The sequence below is a fragment of the Semicossyphus pulcher genome, unplaced genomic scaffold (assembly GCF_022749685.1).
Source record: "Semicossyphus pulcher isolate SPU_LCO1_2020_fin unplaced genomic scaffold, fSemPul1.0.p SCAF_4, whole genome shotgun sequence".
Taxonomy (NCBI): Eukaryota; Metazoa; Chordata; class Actinopteri; order Labriformes; family Labridae; genus Semicossyphus; species Semicossyphus pulcher.
The window spans coordinates 2,675,296-2,696,869 of record NW_027211715.1 but is presented as its reverse complement, the minus strand read 5'-3'; the positions used below and the strand labels follow the sequence as shown (position 1 = coordinate 2,696,869).

General features: G+C 42.3%; 1 protein-coding gene across 1 annotated transcript in view; it reads right to left on the bottom strand.

Annotated features, from left to right (window-relative positions):
* The window catches only part of palld (palladin, cytoskeletal associated protein), a 66,603-nt gene extending 45,539 nt beyond the window's left edge, over positions 1-21,064 (bottom strand). The window contains exons 1-2 of the mRNA XM_069679818.1: positions 20,986-21,064; positions 17,031-18,029 (exon numbers count right to left, since the gene is read on the bottom strand). Coding sequence (XP_069535919.1) covers positions 17,031-18,028 — 998 coding nt within the window. The 5' untranslated portion in view covers position 18,029; positions 20,986-21,064. The remainder of the gene's footprint in view (positions 1-17,030; positions 18,030-20,985) is intronic.
* Positions 21,065-21,574: the final 510 nt, after the last annotated feature.

The window sequence follows — 21,574 nt, the reverse complement described above, 5'->3', positions numbered from 1 at the left end:
GTTGAATTTACCCATGTCAGCAGATATAAATCAAGTATTTGTGGTGTGTTTAGAGCCAGAGAGTTGATGCATGATGCCCAGTCCACAGCAGAATGAAAGGGTGTGGTGTGTTTGTCTCTCTGCGGGGGCTCCCTTCAGGCTTTAACAGACGCGGAGCTCGTGATATTTTGGTCGCTGTCAATGAAGAGCATGAGAGCGTACCGCTGGGACAAAGCAGGGGGATTATTTGTGGTGCTTGTTACTAGGACTGCTGTCTATGTCTGTATGTCCGATTATAATGTAATCATAAACCTTGTACCAGCACGCTGGTACTAGTACATATATGTGGGTACAGGGGAACAATATGACGTCATGGAATAAGGGGAAAGCAATTTAGTATCAAACAAAATATTTATACAGTAGTTATTCTTTAATTACAGCTGCACCTATTAATACAGACTATGGGTGAGTTACTGTTACAGCCCACACACCCTGTAGTTACCCTGTAAACAAGAGGGGAACTAAGAGTAGCAAGATTACAGCCCACATACCCTGTCATTAGAGGCGTATTTACACAGCAAACTGTAGCATGTATTGATGCAATGATCCATGATCCGTAATAATCAACAAAAGGGGAAAACATCGATCATTGTCTTTAAGACGCAGCGTTAATTTCAAATACACAGAGCACATCTCAATTTAAGGGTCTGTGTCCACTAATGGTCACTTCTGCGCTGGCAGCGCCCCAGAGCGCTTCTCACTGCTGCTTACTGTTGCTAGGTTACAAACGTTGTCTGGCGACACTTTCACTTCCCTTGGTAGTGACCGTTAGGTCTGTTTTAAATCGCTCTGTATGCTTAATGATTGCTTAAAAACAATGGACAGGAATGGTGTCCTGGCATCAGCAGCAGCTCTACACCTGGAAATCTGAACCCTCGAAAAAAACGAGAGAATTAGCTTCTCCTCTGCCATTGTTGTTGACAAAGTGGATATCAGAAGCCCCGCCCCTTCTTGATTTTGGTGCTCTTTGTAATATCAACAAATAAATGGTGTAATGTCCTGTCCCAGTGGCACACACTGTAACTATGTGTAACTGTAACTTATATTAATCCCATTTGTAGCGATAACATCATCAAAAGCACCGTACTTCCCCTAAGTGACTATAAAACACTGGTTAACAAGAAAAAGGTCTTTTACAGTCTCTGGATGTTCCCATTAATTACTGAATGACTGACAGCGGCCTTCCCTGCTTTGTCTGGTCGACGACCTCCTGGGGCAGAATAAATTAAAAACAAAACAAAAAAAACAGGGACATGTGCAGATGGATGCGGCTTTCCAAAATATGAGTCAACAAGAATAAAGAGATTCCTTCCTGCAAGCAACATGCTGGGTTTAAGGGCAGACAAACAGGTGCACAAGGACTCAGCTTTCACACGCACACACACGCACAATTATGTCTCAGTCCCACCACAAACAATCAAACATTCATGCGTATTCAAACACACACCCACTTCCATATTACAATATTTCACAGTTCACATAAAGGTCATAACAGGGTCAGTTGACATCAACAAAAAAATGGGAGCATGTTGTCAGGGCAACTTCTGTTTTCGCTCCAAGGAGACCGAATGACAGTAACAAAAACAGAGACTCTGTCCTCTCATGATGTCATACTGTAAGCGCAATATATCCTCCCAAACTGTCAAATAAATCCAGCATGAAACCAACAAAAGCAGCATTCAGAAGAGCCCGAAATTAAACATATCAGCCATATAAAATATATGAGGCCACATATTAAAACAGCAACATGAAGCCTCCACTAAAAGGGCTGGAAAACAAGATCAGATGTCTCACTATGGCTGAGATCAACAGTGAGGTTTTTATGTTTCTGGCATTTCTGAAAATTACCTGTGGGTATGAATGAGTGTATTTCTTTCTGGTGTGGCACGGAGGAATTTATCTTGAATTTATATGGAGAAGTCGTGGGACGAAGTAAAACAAAGTCTTTCCTCAAACCTCCAAGCCGTATAAAGTTACTACATATTTACTCACACTCGAACTGGAGGAGGATGTTTACATCAGATGTTGTGCTTCAAAATTCATCAATTTACAAATTCTGAACTTCTTCCACAGCCACAATCATCGATCTTCCTGCCACTGAGTAATTACAGCTGGAGACAAACCACATAAGAGTCTGTGTCAGCGCTAATTTAAGGTATGTATCATAACTTTCTGGGAACAACAATTAGATGGAGTTAATGCAAGAGCAGCTGAACCACATAGAGCGGATCTGTGGTCACATGTTTTTTTGATTGATATTCGCTGAACTACAGTTGAAATTCGCTTAATTTCACAGGCCAGGTACAATTTCTGCTTCAGTGCTTAAACACTGGAGCAGCCTCCTTCTGGGCTTCTGTCGACCCAGACACGTCAAAAGACCAGAAAAAACAAATGTGCAAGATCTTTTTTCCATGAGCCACCCGTGAACTTGCCACAAACATGCAAACACACAAGCATTTAAAATTATCTGTTTGCATGACAACCAGACCACCTTTCCTGTTGTGTGGTTGAGTAGAGCGGCTCAATATCTCTGTCCCAGCATACTTTCAGTGTTAAAGTCAGTCTGAGAAAGCCTTTTAAGGAGAATTCAAGTTTAAATGACTAATCAGGACAAAAAGGTTATGAAATCGCTCCAAGAGATGACTTCAGCCAGCCGCCACAAAACAGGCTGTAATGGCTGCAACATAATCATTACGTTATCATCAGCATTACAGAAAAAGAGCTTATACAGCTTATCCTGTTCAGGGTCACAAGGCAGCTGGAGCCTACCCCAGCTGTCATTGGACGAGAGGCGGGGTACACCCTGGACTGATCGCCTGTCAATCACAAGGCTGACACACAGAGACAGACAACCTTTCATGTCATACTCACACCTAAGACGGAATTTAGAGTCCCTAATGAACCTAACGAGCATGTGTTTGGACTGTGGGAGGAAGCCGGAGTACCCGGATGGAACCCACGCATGCCCGGGGAGAACATGCCAACTCCGCACAGGTCGGCCCACTACATCGAACTGGGATTCGAACCAGGAACCTTCTAGCTGTGAGGCGACAGCACTAACCACTGTACCACCATGCAGCCCATACACCTTCTTATCAAGGTTAAATCCAGTTTGTTTGTTTTTTACCTGGAAACAGTTGTTATATCGTTCTTTTTAAAGCCACCAGACTCTGTAAAATAATAGTAATTTTAAAGTGGAGTTTCCGGTCCATGGCCGCCTCTATGGGTTTGTTTTTTGTGTTATTGCTCAAGTGTTGTGTTTTAAATGATATATTCCAGTCAAACTCCATATTTGTGTAAAACACAAAAAAAGTCATGGCAGTAGTAGTTAAACAACTCCTGTGTTCTGCAAGGTAAAATTTCCCTTTTTGTCAGTGGAGTCTGGTTGCTTTCGAGAGGCTGATGGAACGGCTGTTTGTGGTTTAGAAACATCTTACTCCTCAAATAGTTCTGTCTATGGATCCTGTCTGTAACGCTGTCAGACAGTGAGGATGACAATCACAGCCTCTCAGTGGAAAAAGCTTCAAAATGTTTTGTCCCTATTGGTCATAAGGCCCAAAAACATGTCAGTGTAGGACCTGGGTTTTAAAACAACAGAATCTCCTTTCAGGGTGGAGATGGTGAGCAACACAATGATAAGATACTTCACAAACTGGACTCAGTACACCCTGTAATTCTGCTGTTAGAGGACTGAAAATGACAAGAAATGACTGTAACACTACTGCCAACATGATACTAGAGGAGATAAATGGCACTTGAGGCAACAGGCTGAGGTTGCAGTAGTCAGAGATTGAACTCTGTGACTTCTCATTCACACTCAGAATTTATAGGCTAAAATCTGGGCTCTGATCAGACACACATGAGCCAGACATGGAGCATCTTCCTCTCTCCCTCCTCCCATTTCCCCAGTATGAAACCAAATCCTTCAGACCCTCCACTCAAACTCTTCCTGTGACATCAGAGGAGTCAGAACTGAAGTGGTTAGAGGCACGGATATTTTATTCAAGGGATATGCAAAAGGCAAACACGGAGAGACGGAGGAATAAAGATGAATATCTTGAGTTTCTATGAAAGACAGTTTGATATTCACACAGCTGTTATCCTGTCACATGTACATGGGAAGGAAGACTTGAGCCTGTTTTTATGAGTCCCATTTGACCTCTTGCCTGCTTGTAAAACAAGTATCTTCTCACAGGCTCAGCGAGAAACATGTGCTTTTTAACAGTTTTACAGTTTTCAAGGGAAATTCTGGGATTTTAAACTTGGGCCCTATTTTCTTTTAAATATTTTTGGGTCTAAATTGCTCCTTTATACTTTAGCTGGCAGCCAGTGAAGAGGCTGTTATGGCTACAATGTAATCCCTATGAGCAAACCGGAACCTGCCAAAAGGTTGTGGATGAAAAATCGCTCAGAGCTAACTCTGGTTCGATGCATCGAATGATAACATTTACTGCTATGTGTAATATTGTACATGGTCCTGTTTAAAATAAATATATACTAATAATAAATGTTCTTGATAAAAGTATGCCCACTTAAAATCGTCCACTGTCAGGCTCAGATTGTTATTATATATGTCTGATCCAACACAAAATTTGTGAAGCGCAGAAATAGCAAGCATACTATGTTTTAGTGGACGTACTTCGATCGGGTGTATTTGCCCACAGGGATCATTTCCAGCAATTAAAGCTTGTTTAATAGCCGCCAGCTGAAGCGATCTACTGGAGCAGTAGGTACTAAAACATTTTGTACCTATAACTAATGTAGACTCCAAACTATGTAAAAAATAGCGCCCAGGTTTAAAAATACTGGAATGGCCCTTCAAGCACCAAGAGAGTTTGCAGCTATTTCAATACAGACTAAAACACTCAAGACACACAAACACTCACACACACACAACAGCACACACTAAATTCCAGCACTTCAATAACGTCAAAGATACATAATTGAATCGGGCTCAACATCAAACACTTTTCTTTGGCAGCCACGCAGGAATCCAACATCCAGGAAAAATAAAAGCCTAAAATATCTCATCAAAAGGCAGATTACTGTAAGCTGAATCTAATGGCCATGCCTTATCAAGCATGATGAATAGCACAGAGTCATTTCACAGGTGAACAGAGGAATGTAACCCAGTGCTTACTGTTCACAGCCCAGCTGTGGAACAGACCCCGAAGCCCGGATGACTCAAAGCTACGAACCTTTACGGAGGGCAGAACAGAGACAGACAGAACCAGAGAGTCACAGAGGAAACCTGGAGGCCATGACACAAGGCGGGGACCAGAACTCAAATACATAATTTACATTGACATGAATATTGGATTTAATAATATAAAACTTGTCCAATTCAATGTGACTTTTGGTAGAAATATATCCTGTTCAGGGTCGGGGCTGACGCCTATCCCAGCTGTCATTGGGTGAGAGGCGGGGTACACCTGATCGCCGATCACAGGGCTGTCACATAGAGACAGACAACCTTTCATGCTCACACTCACAATTTATAGTCACCAATGATTCTAACGAGCACGCCTTTGGACTGTGGGAGGAAGCCGGAGCACCCAGAGGGAATCCACGCATGCACGGTGAGAACATGCACTCCCGAGTCCCGGATTTCGAACTAGAAATCTTCTTGCTGTGAGGCGACAGCGCCAACCACTGCACTGAAGGGTAACACTGGTATTTTTAAACCTGAGTCCTATTTTGACATATAGGGAGGTACAAAAAGTTTGCTCCTGTAGAGCTGCTCCTTACTGCAGCTAACAGCAATGATACACAGGCTGTAATGGCTGCAACTTAAACCCTTAATCCCCGATCAAGGCACATCCACATAAAGTGCTTGTTTTTGACACTAACAGACTACAGATCATTTTTCAAGGTGTATGAAAATACTTCAAAGAGGATCCCTACAGACATTTTTGTAATGGTAAGATCCTGCTCTAAACCAGAAACAACAGTTACGTTACTCTCTTCAAAGCCACCAGACTGCATTCACAAAAACAGTCATTTTTATTGCAAATGAATATTAGGTTACAAAATACAACACAGCCCAATTTAAAGTGACTTCCAGTATAAACCATGTCCGAATACAGTTACAGATGATTACAGGTTAAACGGTTAACGTCCCTGTACATCTTTCTACTGTCAACAACACAACTTCCACACTCTTAAACTCATGTGTACCAAACCGCCCTCTACTTGAAATAATGAAGCTTCTGGTCCCATAGCTGTTGTGAGGCCCAGGTAATTTGAGCAGATGAGAAGTGACTGACTTCATGTGTCACTGACCATGCGAGGCTCGCTGGAGTTGGTTAATGGTGATGGTGAAGTGTGAGCATGTTTACCAATGAGGTCAAACAGGAACTGCTGACACTCTGTGAGGAGGAGAGGCTTTGGTACACAGTGAAGATTTATGGAGCGTCCTCTGACCATCCTGCTGTTGAACTTGTCTTGGATTACAGTCCTCCTGCCGTGCATGACTGCCGCCTTTGTCCACAGCAGACATGCTTCATATTAAATCTGGTATTCCACTTCTTCAACTGTCACTGATCCACTTATATAATGCTCCACAAATCCCATCTCATTTCCCCCATCTCTTACTTCCTTTCTTATTTAACTCTATCCCTCCTGATTGGTTGGTTTAGTGGCAGCTTATTGGCCCTATGTAGTTTTTTTTATACAACAGGCAGAATGAAAACATTCCTCCCAAACAACATTTTTGTAATTTTTAAGACTAAAAACAGTGACAAATCCTTTTTCATGGTGTACAAGACTCACCCACTAAGCACTTAATGTGATTTCAACATGGTGCTGTAATTGAGCCCAGATTCTTTACAGCTGTGTGTATGTTCTGTGCATAACGCTAACACTTAGGAGCTTTATTTGCTCCATTAACAGCTGCAAATACACTGGATTTACCCTGAAGATCACACAGTATGTACAAGCTCATGCTTCATTCTGTTATACTGTTCTGTCAAAGATAAAGACGTGTACTAAACTTTAAATTTGAAAGGGGATTGCCGGCTTGTTGTACTGTAACACTTACCCTACCAGTATACAAGGAGACTCTGAGTGGAGGCTCTGTGAACCCCGATAATAAACTGATGTGTCGAATGTCTGTCTCTTTCAAAATAAATGATGGAGTACCTCTAGCTCCTGGTAGCGTGTGATACTTAAGCAACATCACACAAGAGGGAGTGATGTTGTACTGAATATCATCACGGCTGTGATGCGGTCGTAGGAGCGAGGATGCAGAGCAGTTACAGTTATACAAGCAGCAAATAGAAGTAAAAAGTTAAGAATCAACAACAGATTACCTTTAGCTCCACCAACTCAACTAGTTCCACAACTTCACTGAAACTGGACTTTTGTTGCCAAGCAACCAAAACATCCTCCTGCACTCTGTGTCCACAGGTAACCACAGGTCAGCTGTTTTTATCATGTACATTTATCTGTTTTAATTTATCACCAACCAGTGAAAGAAGAGTCTGCTGTGTGATTCAGAGGTACCAGCCTGATTAATGTAGACATACATGGTCTGCTGTGATGTTAATTAACAGTATTCAGATCACGTGGCTGAGGCGGAGTGATACCCAGAGTGAAAAGTCCCAGTGATGTTCTCTATATCACTACTCATGGAATGCCTTTTGTCCAATCACATTACTAGGTCGTAACTAACTGTTGTATTATATACAATTAGGAGACATGGCACAAATGAACACAAGGAAAAGTTTTATGATATTTCTAAAAAACTGAACAGGCAGAACTGGATGTTTTTGATTTGGGTTAACCAGTCCAATATATCTATCGAATGAGGTAACACAATGGTGACTGAGCCTATGGCCCACTGATGAAAGCCTTTGCATTTGCAGAATTACAGACTAGCAGTGGTTGGTCTGCCAGAGAGGGTAGGCGGAGCTAAGCGGCTGCTTTTCCGCTCTCTGCAAGTGTTGCGAGTAAACAGTAATCTACTATGGCTGAACAAACAAAGAAAAGATGGATGACTACAGATACAACTTCAACAAGAAGTGAAAATCCAAAGAAGAAGAAACAAACTCGACGCTCAGATGAAGCAAACAGTCTGAAAAGGAAAGCGACCGTCAGCCAGGAAAATCAAGAGTTACAACCGGAGCCAACCGTGGACGTCACACACAACACTGTTTGGATATCTGGGATTACCGTTAATCACCAAAGGTGCCGCCAAAGAGAATGAAACCTTCCAGATTACCACTTTAAGGCTCTATTTATTGTTATTTTTTGATTGAGGAAGTCATGAGGAAGTTGGAGAGATGGACTTAACCACCTGTGAGAGATGCAGCATTGGCTGTTTATGTCCATAGTGGAAGAAGCATGTACAAATGAGCTTACTTAACCAATAGGATAAGTGGATTAGTGTGAATTTGTGTGCTGTATGTGATAAGGGGTCAAGGTCAGGGGCCTTCCAGACTGCCAGGCTGAGACAGGAACAGGAAAAGTCTCACCTCACTGGGTGAAACTTCACACCATGTCTCCAGCTGGCAGAGGGCCAGGGGCCACCGCGGAGGCTTAGATACAAAAGGTCCATTCGTCACAGCTGCCATTAACATACCGCTGAGGAATAGTTCTGACGTGTGTCCATCCAAATGTTTTACTGCTGATATCCTGATGTGTTCAAGTGTAGAATCTGGAATTACAGTCTCTTAACTGTTGAGGTAAAGGTGTATAGTCTGTTCAGTGGTGCCGTACATTACATGGGAGTTGTTTCATCTATTTATGGTTACCTCTCAAAACTCTTTGGCAGCCTGCAGTGAACGAGCTCAAATGTACTCAGCATTTAAACACAACTTTGTACGCATATAACACACACAGTCATGAACAGGGATCAGTTATCAGCATGGTGAGACCTGAACAATACGTCAAACTGACTACCTCACATCAACCTGCAAAATCTCCATACAGTAAAGTTCCACCTTTTAAATGTTTTCACCTTTCAGGAATGTTAAGCTGCTGGCAAACAGTCCCCATATAGTATTAATTTTAAGCATGAGTGCACCCCCACAGCCACTCCAGACTCGCTCGTTATTTGAGGTTAAATATGAAATGACATCATGCTTGTAACATTTTAAAAAAAAGCAGGTATAAAAATACCAGTGCTTTTCCCTTTCCCCTCCTCCTGCAGAGATCAAATGAGCCCATGAGGGAGAATTTAAAATTATGGCCTTCCTGAAACAGGCCAAACAGTCAGCATTACAGTCAGGCTGCGTCATGAGTCAGCGGCGGGTCACCTGCTATGACCTCATACAGAGTCTGTTTCACACAATGCAGGAGGCTTCTGGTGGAGTAACTACTTCTGCAACAACAGGGTGGTTATGTTTGTCAAACGTGTGTCTTTAACTAAAGAGTAGAAGAACAGATGATGTCTAAAAGGTCTGCGAGAAAAAAACTTTTAAACCAAGAAACCAAACTCCAAAGAAATAACAGTATGTTCTTCTCATGTATTTGCTCTTTTTCAACTTCTTGTTTTTACACTTGACATTGGTTGAATTGAAATGCTTTGTTTCTTCCTCTGAGCACATTATCTTTCATGGCTGTTTGTCGGTCTCTCAACAGGATTACAGAAAAACCACTCACTGAGCCATAAAGAGACCAGACCCAGATCTGACTGTGACTCAATAATAGAGGATCAGACTACGGAACATGTAAAATGTTCTCCTTGTGAACATACAAGCTGCAGTGTTCATGTTTTAATATAAGCATTTGTTTGAAATGTCTTTGATAATGAAAAAATAGTTCCTGTTTTTTATATATGTGAAATATTTTCAGTTCAGAGGTTCATAATAAATGCAAAGCTGAGATGATATAATAGGCAAAACCATTTTTCACATATTCTAGTGTTACAGATATTTCATGACTTATTCATTGGATGCATTTGCAGATATAATATCATAGAAGAATGTACTTTTGGCTCTGTGCTCTCAAACTGCTCTTCTTCTGCCCATTTTAGATTAACCAAAAAACAAAAACATCTGCAATCATAAAACTGCATAAGAAAAATAATTATTCTCTGCCGTCTTTATGGGCCTTAATTTGTCTGTCGATTCAGTTGGAAAATGTTATGACCGGATTGAGTTTGATTAAATTTCCTCCAATTTACGTGCAAATTTTATAACATTTTCATTCGACTCCAGAACGAATAGTTGAGGATGAGGCTGTTTAGAGATCACCTGTGCAGGGTCCAAGATTTTGTGTGATACATATGCCAACTTTAAAGAGCAAAGATACATCCTTCAAGTAATGTCCATTTACCGAACCTAAAACAAAAGACACAGAACTAAAAAATATCAGGATGTGACACGAGGTGTTTTCCTGAAGCCTTAGATTGGAGGCGTTCATCCTGTATATTTGGTAACAAATTCCATCATCAACGTACGGAATGTCGTCTCCTCTTGATGTTGGAGACTCCGCCTTGTGCAGAGCAAAATCCACTGGCAACCTCTCATTTCCAAAATTTCCACTGTGGTTTTGTGCTTTTGCTTAAAATCCAGAGGGCTCGAGGCTGCTCTCTAACTGCGCGTCTCTCTTCCTTCAACTCCAAGTCAAGTTTTGAAATGCTTGTGCTTTAATTTGCACAACAGGCAGTTAGCAGGGTAATAACATGGAAGAGCATCAGACAGAATGCCTAAAATAGCGCAGTGAGCATGCCACAGTCAGAGATGGATTTTGTCTGTCTGCTTTGTGATGCATTTAAATAGTGAGAAATCAGTCATCAGGAACCCGCAGCGTGCTTGGTGTTCTGCACAGCCCGACCTCACACCATCAATTTTGTTTAGAAATGCTCTCTTAAACACACACACACACACTGACTGAATACACCCCCTATTCTTACATGCCAACATCGATCCTTTACTCAAACTTGCCTCTTGAAGAAGTAAAGAAATCCTAAATGACCTCAGACAGCAAAAATGCACAAAGTGGTTCCCACAAGGATAAAACACACACGCAGCTCAATACCAGAGATGCATCATTATAAACAGAGCGTTGCATAAAACATTGTGTGTGAGGAGCATGAGAACATACTGAAGAATACCCGGCGCTCAGCACCGCTAAGACTCTCTCCGGCCGAGACAAATTGTGGCTGACCACGGAAGGCCGCTCCCAGCACCCAACCACCAGGAATGTCTCTTTAACCGGCCGTGAAAAATGCTGGCATCAGCTCAGCACAAAGTCATTAGTCTGAGAGAACGAGGAAGTGAGGTGAGGAGATGAGGAGGTAAGTCACCTGATTGGGCTGGAAACTACAACAAAAGTGCAGCCCACTGAAGTCAGTGTTGTAAAAATACACAAAAACATCACACATCTACACTCTTAAACACATGTGGGTGAAGACTGTAACGAACAGCTTTGTGTAAATGAGACAAAAGGTGAACAGAAGACATCAGCCTGCAGGATGAACAAACAAAAAACAAATGCACAAGACGGGTCACACTTTAAGTTATGTTACTAATTAGACAAAACAAGCTGCACAGTGGATCAAATATGAATTAAAACACGGTCATTATTAGACTGTACACAAACACAGTTTTACCCTCATCGGACTTTAGACACCAAATCTATTCTGTAATCTGAAACGGCCTGTATGTCAGTCCCTCCAGGAGTTCATGGGATGTTTTTCTGATTGTTGCAGCACAAAAATGCCTGATTTACCTGCAGCTTTTAAATAAAGTTGCAAAGTTGCAGTGTTTTGAGGCTTTATTTTTGCTGTTTATCACATTACACATCCACTGTGAGCGACTTGGACAAGTGCTCCAATAAAGCCAGCTGAGCAGGCTGTTTGCCTTTTGCGGAAAAGTTGCTGCAATTGCCCAAAATTTCAAGGTTGAGAAAAAGTTGTGGCAAATGGTTGAATTTGCTTCAATTTGCAGGAATGCAACACCCTGGGCTGATCACTTGTCAGTCAAAGGGCTGACACACAGAGACAGAGTTGAGTTGAGTTTATTTATCTTGAACAATCAACCACATGAAATTACATAATAAAAAGAAAACACAAACATAAACTGTTAAATCTTACAGTCAATATAACCTTTGACGCTCACTCTCACACCTACGGGCAATTAAGAGTCACCAATACACCTAACGAGCATGTCTTTGGACTGTGGGAGGAAGCCGGAGTACCCGGAGGGAACCCACGCATGCACGGGGAGAACATGCAAACTCACACAGAAAGGCCCACTACGTCCAAGCCAGGACACAAACGTGGAACCTTCTAGCTGTGAGGCGACAGCGCTGACCACTGCACCACCATGCAGCTCTACAACAAGCACACACTACAAAATTACTTTCATTTGAAATTAAATTGGAGATCATAACACACTATTATTAAACCATTTGGCAAGATCTAAGTGTAATCAAATATAATGCCTTCTTTTTTTTTTTCTTTTTTTTTTTACAATTATTGCAATCTTCTACCCTCCCTACAAAAGACTGCAGACACTTGATTTAATGCTTCTAACATGGGCCTATGAAAGCTTAATTAAACAACAGAGGCTGTAAAAAATGAAAGAAATGCAGAATTACTGTACGTCCAGCGTAGCATTCACAAGAGTCAGACAGAACACAGAGCTCAGTGGACGTTTATGTGGTCTTATGTTACATAATTTCACTTTCTTTTATGGTCATTTGATACTCTTAGGAGAAAAATGGACCTTAAACTAAAGAAGATTGATCTAACCACCAAGATGGTACAAAAAAAGAAAACACACACCTATAAACACAGGTGCTCTGAATACAGTCACACATGCATAGCTGAATAATGCATGTATATACTGGTCTCAGAGAGAAGTTCTGCAGGTTAGAAACTCATGCATATAAGTGGGAGATGTATGAGTTGAAACAGACCAAAATGTAGAAAGCTTGTGCGTTGGTCCACAAGAGTTCCTGGTTAGTGTCAAAGACAGCAGAGAACACACTTGCTTTGTGTCTCCTTCAGCTCGTATGAGATGTGAGGATAGATTATAACTTGTATGTTCATCTTTAGCACAAACAGAAGAATCTGCTTTCAGGAGATGCTCAGTTTAGTTTGGAATATTTTATAATTTGCTGCCATCTAGTGTCCACAATCAATACCAAACACAGGAAGTGACAACACACTCTTCTAAGAGCACACAGACAATATCCAGTGAGTGTGATTGACAGAGCGAGGACTAAACCTGATCGATCAAACAACAAAAACTGCAGCACAAATCTGCCTTCTGTTCAAAGACTCCCACCTCGTTCTGTGACAGCAGCTGAGTGCACTTTCAACAGCACAAAGATCCAGACTTTGGTGACATTTTAGACTCAAAATAAAAGGGGATTCAATCATTCGATTTATTATTGTGTCGTGCTTAAATAATATGCCCTGCACAAACATAAAATCATTACAATGAAAAAGGGACCAGAATCCAACAAACATCCTAAAAAATACTAAACAAATAAATCATCCTGAAAAGCTTTAGAAACAAGCGCAGCCAACTATAAGCATTGAAATTAATCAACCATTCTATCCTGCTGTTGTTGGTGCACCAAGACATCACAGGGTTTTGAACAAACATTTCAATGACATTACGGCCATGACATTATGCCCACCTGCGTGATGCATGATATTGTGTACCTGCCCCCTTTTTGCTCCAAAACAGCCCTGTTTTTAAATCTGGCAGCTTCAAGGGCCAACGGGAGGATTCCTGTTCTCAGCTGTGCAACTAAAGACTCTGGGTTCAGTCTGTAAGTTTCAGGGTCATAGTTGTGCTCGATTTGGATCAATATTCATAATTTTGATTTAAATAAAGAAATCTCTGGACGCCTGTTCAGAGGTGAAATCATGCGTCCCCTATACAGAGGCTTATAGTCCTCCACGTGGCGGCCGCATGTTTGACTCCCACCCTCGGCCCCTTGACACATGTCATCCCCTCTCTCTCTTCCCCTGTGCCTGACACCATCAACCGTCCTCTCTCTTTCAAAAAGGCATAAAAAGAGCAAAAAAAAAATTCGAATAAGAAATCTTTCTTTTTCTCTAAAAGTTAGAAATAACTTATTTTCTAATTGTAGTCATGCAGGACGGATTATTTATGTACATTTACTTTGTTTCAGCTTTGTCAAAAACAGCATGGAGCTCTGCAGCCCATGGAGAATTGTATGATTGACACCATGTTTTCAGTTTATTGATCCAGGAATCCAAACAATATATCGCCCTCAGCAGCCAAAGCAGAGTAAACTTATAGCTTCCTCAAACACAGCTTGCACCCCGCTCCGTACAGAGTCTGTCATCTTACTGTCTTTAACGAGGAAAAGGACGTAACATTTATTTCTTCGTCAGTATGGCGACAGTGTCCGGGCTCTCCCGTTTCCCTGTGGTTAAACTTCCTTCATATTCCCCAAGAAGGTGTGGGGAGATCTGAAGCCTGGTGACTGAAACGCCGTGTCATTGCATTGCCTGAATTCCTGTGCCTGGCTCCTGTTGGCCTGAAGACTATTTATACAGTGGCAGAGGAGGCCCCCTTATAGCCTACTGGGGAGATACACGTCCTGGGCCACTCACTTTATGTCTTCTGATTACACAAACACCTAAAAACACACAAACGCCTGTTCAAAGTGGCCAGAAAGTGAGCCTCACTAATACAGAAGAGCTGTAAAGTCCTGCTTTAGAAAGAAACAAGAGGAGGAATGTAGAGAGTAAAGTCAATCTCTGTATTAGAACCAGGTATAAGAATAAATAACTCAGAGAAAGAAGATTTTTTTGGGTTATTTTTAAACTTTTTTCTCAAAATGCAAAACTAATCTTTCTCCTCTGACTTTTTTTCTTCTACCTGGCACTGAAAGTAAAGGTAAACTTGTGCTTGACTTAATGATTGACATTTTGACTTTATTCTTGAAATGCAGAATAAACTAAATCTTCGTCCTCTCATGTTTTTCTTCCACAGTGTAATCCCTGACAAAACAATGACCGGATAAACCCAAAATAAGCTCAAAAATTAAAATGAAAATCTCCGGCCGAAAGTTCCTCTAAATGGATCCACAAGACATTCAACTAACTGATGTTATATTTCAGCCTTTAATGGCGTATTGATGTGTAATGATCCAGTTAAGTCCTGCAAGAAGATACAAGAGTAGAGCTTCAAATGAGCATTAAATAATAAAGTTTAAAAGTCTAAATGTCGACAATAAGGTGATTGAAATTAAGCCATAAAATCTCAAGTGTCAGGAGGAGCAGACACACACTGCAGAGAGACCAAAAATACAGCACTGACATCATTAAATGTAATCTTAATTAATACAAGTATGCCTCTATAGTAAACAACAAGCATGTTGACTGAGCTGTGAGGTTGACACATGTAGAAAGAAGAGAGGAGTGTATTTTTAGTTTGCTGGTGAACCGGTGCAAATAACCAGGGTCGAGGGGTGCTGTCCTCTCAAACAGTTCAGCCCCACAGGAAGGAGACGGGGTCCCTGCTTTAACTGGCACAGGTATCAGTGGACCAATGTGTTTATGCGGAGTGGAAGTCCCCTCAAATCCGAAACCAGGTGCTCTGCTTGTCAACACACGGTAACTCTCACCTCCTGGCGGCCTCCGTCCCCGCTCACCTTATCTCTAACGGACGGGCGAGCAGGGCTGAATCCTGACGCCTGCTCTGCTCCTCATCACTGACACATGACTGTGATAACGTTCATATACTGTAGGTCAGAGCATTCATGGGTCGTGTTCGTCCAATATCTTGGGAAGGTTTCCACTACGTTTACCTGACCTTTACCTACAAGACTTTTTACGAGAGTTTAGTTTGAGTTATCCATCTGTCCCGATGAAAACTGCTGTTCTGTTGATTAGCTTCAGGAACTGAGGTTCTGTTTCCTGAAATGTTTCTATGGTAAAGAAAAGTCATGTTTTAAATGTTTTAAATGTTTTAAATGTTTTAAATGCTGTGAGCACAAATTAGGCTCCATTTACCTCCAAGTACTGATTTACCAGTAAATCTCAGTGACTCAAAACCATTTGGGTGGACTGAGCCTTTAATCAAGCTTTGATTGGCTCACCAGTGTCAGCACAAACTTCTTCATGTTGTCTAATTAATACAGTCATGGCCTCCAACAGCCGATTTAAACACAGCAGGTGAAGAGTTCTTCTAAAGATCTACCTATGCTATTAGCTTAGAAAAAAATCATTGTGCTGCTAACTGCTGTCGTTGTATAATGTGACATATGTGTCATAATTGTCATGATGTTGATTTGTTATGTAGCTTTATTACATTTGTGCAACTATGTGTTAAATTGTTGCCGACACTTCTTGAACAAAACTGCCAATGTCAGGTTAAACTGAAAATAAGAATGCATCGTATCGTATTGTGTTGCATCTTATCAGATTGCACGTTATACTACAGCATTGTATGACTCTAACCATGTTGCATAAACACATCATTAGCATTATAATCTTTTGAATATCTTGATTGTGTTTCTGCATCGGCCGTGCACGGTTCAGAGCTGATTTAAAGTTGTAGATAACTTGAGCAATTTTCAAAATACATTTTAAGAAATGTCAAAATTAATATCATCGTGAATGAGCTTCATCACAATACAGCCTCCATTTAGTTTACAGCTCAAAAAACACAAGCATGCAGAACCATTTCACAGATATACAATATGTGATAATGCGTCTACTTATTCTTGTATGAGCGCTGCAGGTTCAGTTTCACTGGGCTTGTTCTTGCTGCAACTACATGTGACAATAAAATACCTTGAGCCCTGACCGAAACAGCAGCCCCCTGTCAAATCCTACCCCCACAGTAAATTCATATTTGTTCCGGTCAGATCACAAACCTTTTAAGCCACCATTCGCAGGAAGTTCTTAACATGCTCAGAAATATAGAAATGTACCATCTTGACTTCCATGAAAACTGGGCAAACAACATCTGCCGAGGACGATTTCAGGTGTGGTACCACTGACAGCCTCAGAACAACTGGTTAAAGGATGTTTTAAAGAGATCAAACCTTACCTGACGAGCGGCTGGGGGTTTCCTGTGACTCTGCATTCCAGACGTATGGGGCTTCCTTCAGCCACCTCCTGACTCTTCAGCTTCTGGAGGAAGCAGGGAGGAGAGAGCGGCCCATCTCTGGCCGGAGCTCCTGAGTTTTGGTACCCTGCAGAGGTCGTTGCTCCTGTCATGCCTACAGGCTGAGGCTCCAGGCTCACGGCTGGCTGGCTGTACTGAGTCTCTTCTTGCTGGCTGGGAGGCGGAGGGGGAGCAGAGACTGAGCCCTGGGGGACCGGTCGCTGACTCCTCGGAGTCAGATAGCCACTATCAGGAGAGGAGGAGTCCTCCTCTACCTGTGGCTCCATCTGTGCAGCTCCTTTGAAGATGGATGACAGCTCCTCGATGAACGTGGCCGCTCGGCTGCAGAACTCTGAGGCTGAAGCTGCCCGATCATTCAGCTCCAGGCCTTCATGAACCAGTCTGGGTTTGTCCTGCTTATAAACGGGATGGATGGGTTTGTGGCAGACAACCTTCACAGCAGAGGACGGAGCCTCACTGAACACCTGTACAGGTTTACTAAGGGGGGCGCTCTGGCTGGAGGAGACATCAGCTGCTGCATTTTCATCTTGGCAGGGGGCTTTGGTCTGGTGCTGCAGGTTTGGGCTTGTGATGAGGTTTTGAGAAGTCTGGGGGGGCACAGAAAAGGAGGGGGCATGTTGGAGAGCCTGCTCCTGGGGTCTAGGATGAGAGGGGCCTGGATCTACAGGTTCAAATGTGTCACCGAAGGCCTCCCGGGCCAGGTCCAGGCTATGATTGATCTCATCTGCACTCAAGAAGGCAGTAAGATCAGCAAAGTCCCCGTCTCCAGAATCCAGCTCTGTCACTGAGTCCAGGTACAGTTCCCCGTCAGAGGACGCCTCAGAAAACACGCCCCCATCGCCCTCCAAAGTCCCGCCTCCTGCCGGGTCCTTCAGCAGCACAGAGATGGGGAGTGGCTGATTCCAACTCCCGTCCTGCATCCTGAAATACACATCAGCTGTCATTAAGCAGCAGATTACACAGTGCAGACAGCAGCGGAGTTTATCGTGTACATGAGATCTCTATCAATAGAAGAAGAAGGAGTCAAAGTTCAAATATAGACTTCACAATACTGGCTTATGTGCTCTGGCAGCCATTGCTGGCAGGATGACTCAGGTTGAATCCACTGCTGTCTGGACACAGTTGGTGGGTATTAGCAAAGGCCTTCACTGAGGTCACACAGAACATGAACGGCATTTCTTACTCGCTCTGTGTCGGGACCTTTTACTCCATCACTCTGTTCTGTGGTGAAGTTACCTCACACGTTTAACGGTGTAAAATAACTTTTACTGTCATGTCACTGATTGTTGAGTCATCATTTAATCATTTTCTTCAATAAAATGGCAACAAAAATGATCAAATGAACGCCTGTCTGTCCTTTAAATTGCGTGAAGAGGAAGAAAACTGAAAGGAAATTGTTTCCTTCCCCTCTCTTTTTATTTACTATGACCATCCTGTATGCTCGTATCATTATTATCATTTCATACAGTTACATGGGCTCTAACATGTTTTCTAGCTTGTCTCTTGTTGCTTACGTGTCTTTATAACTGACTGGCTGTTTAATTATCGAGGAATCTGAATTATGACTGTTTTTAACTTTAAAACCAGTGAAAGAGAATGAACAAAAACACTCTGTAAATCTTTGACTTCTAATCCGGAGTTAAATCAACTATCGACTGATACGTTCAGTTAATGACACTAAAAGTCAAGTGGCTCGAGTTGCATCAGTAGAGGAGCGTCAACAGATAAAGGCTGTTTAGCAGAGCTGCACAGCGGCCATTTTCCTCTCATGTCCTCTGAGTAGAACAGACGGAGAGAATCTGACACATCTTTGTAACTTCACCACTTCCTGGTTGATCAACAATAAAAAAACAATGCATAGAGACATCCTGGAGGGATCACTACAAGCTCTGTCCCTGCTCACTGCTCTCTTCATAACAATGTTAACAAACCACGTCCATGTTTTCCTCTTTTTTGTTGTTTGGCGCTACTGGTCAGCAGGTGTCACTGATTATCACCATGGTAACCTGGGTCTTAGAGCTGAGTTAGCCTGGGGGTTAAAAATGAATGTCTTCATTTTTGTTTACCGTTCTAACGTGCATTAGATTAATCTCTGAGCAAAGCTGACCTAACACTAAAGAGCAGTCTAAAACATCTCTGTGAAAGCGGCCCCTGATTGATCAGCAATAAGAAGACAGAGACTAGAGACATCCTGGAGGAACATCTGGATGTTTCAAGGTCCAAAAGTGATAATAAAAATAACAATCCATCACATTTATATCCATGCTCTCATTTCTTTGCAATAGTTAGTCGTCAGGAAAGCAATGTTTAAGTCAAGCCGGGTGTTTCCTCACATATTAAAGGTACACATTTTTACCCATTAGACTCCAACAGCTCTCGTTAACACTAACAAACCTGCTAGGTAACATTACAGTGAGCTAGGATATCAAACAGGGGGCGCGGCTTCAGCTCAGTGGGTAGAGTGGGCGCCTCATATACAGAGGCCACAGTCCTCGACGCAGCAGCCGCAGGTTCAACTCCCACCATGTCACCCCCCACTCTCCTCCCAATACTTCCTGTCTCTCTCAGCTGTCCTGTCAATAAAGACGAAAATGACCCAAACAATTAATCTTAAAAAACCCCAAAACAATATCAAACAGTAACGTGAGTTTAGAAGCGGTTGATGCGAGCTGTAGTCGTCAAACGGTGGCGTAATGGGTGATCAAATGTGCTCTTTTAACCTTGAAACATGACCTAATGACCCTCCGGATTTTCACAACGCATTGTCTTTTTAGTTTCTTGATGATTGAGAAGTCAGGAAATGATCAATATTTGTCCGAATTCGTACAAATGTTCGACACTTTAAACCTGGAACACGTTTGAGCTCCCCTCCCACAGCGTGATGTCAGAGGAAAATGGCCGACGTGAATATGCTGAATACCCAACAATATACCAAATATATCGCTACATATATAGTATATATATGTATATATATTCAAATATAACATCACCTATAAAGTGTAAATATTCATACCATACATTTAAAGCATTTCTCCTCTCTAAGGCCACGTATGTGTTGTGATGGAGAGTGTCGTCACAGAGGCTAGGCGCGTCTAAAGCATCATCCAAAATAAACAGACCACACAGCATGTGTACAGTTATTTCACCTATGCATCCTTACAAACTAACTATAGAGCACTGTCACTATTTAACTCAGGTGTGAAGTAGGTCACCTGTAGTTTTTAAAGGGTCTGATCCTTGTTGATGTCCTGAGACGTTGACTCTACATGTATAGTATGTTGTGAGGCTGTTTGTGGAGATACACGCATGACACACGGTGTGATACTCAGAGCGTCATGGCGTCCTGAAGACCAGCTGTTGTTATTTATAATCCCCTGGGCTATGTTTCACAGCAGCAGCACAACCTCACCCACCCTGAGCTCAGGAGAGACTCTACCTTCACACACACACAGGTACAAGCGGACACATACTCTGACAGCGTCGGGGTGAAAACATTCAACAGACAAGCAGAGATCACGTCTATCAAAGTACAGCGATAACAACAGGGCAATGATCATTAAATATGAATGTGGAAAATGTTAACCAGTGAGACTGACAGACAGAAAGGTAACAACTGTGAGTGCTATCAGAGTTTCCACTGCCTCCTCTCCTGTCGAAGGCTTCATCACCATTATCAGCCTAACTTTAACATTCACATGGATGTGTTCTCACAGTGTTTGTTATATTTATTACATGACTGAGCTGATCCTGTATGATTTAAATAACTGCTTCTACATACACCCGACACATTAAAGACAGGACCGTTACATTAAATGTTTAAGGTCACACTCTGGATGAACAGTTATAAACCAAACGTTAAAAACGGAGCGATGCTCACCTTACAGCGGGCTATCTGTCCTCCTGGTTCTGTGCTTCCAGGTTTGTCTTGTTTATTTAGTAAAACTGAGCCGAAAAGCAGCTTCTCTTTCCAGAAGAGCAGCCTTATTGGTCGGACAGTCAGCAGGATCTCTCAGGTTCAGGGTCCAATTGCGTACTGCCTCTGCAGTGGCCTGCTGTCCCATCTGTCCCGGTCCCTAACTGCTCACTGTGTGGGGCTATATTTGGCCCCCGGCTCAGGTTTCACCGCCAGAATACTGGCAAGAGGAGAGAGTGTTATGGTAGAGCAGGGTAACAGAAGGTGGTGGGGAACAACTATTTGTTAATTAAACACAGTAAACAAGGAAAACACTGCAACAATGATAATATGATATCGTAGCAGACCACAAATATGCACTAATAAGCAAAGTGGACTTTATGCAACATTGAGCAGCTCTCAGCTCTCAGCTCTCAGCTCTCAGCTCTCAGCGTGCAGCGGCCACTGTTAAAGAACAGGCTGGATAATGAAGACATGTCAAACTTCCTGCATGAACTCTTCCCTGACTGTAACTGAGGTTATGTTAGGACTCACAGATTTATGGCTCCGTATG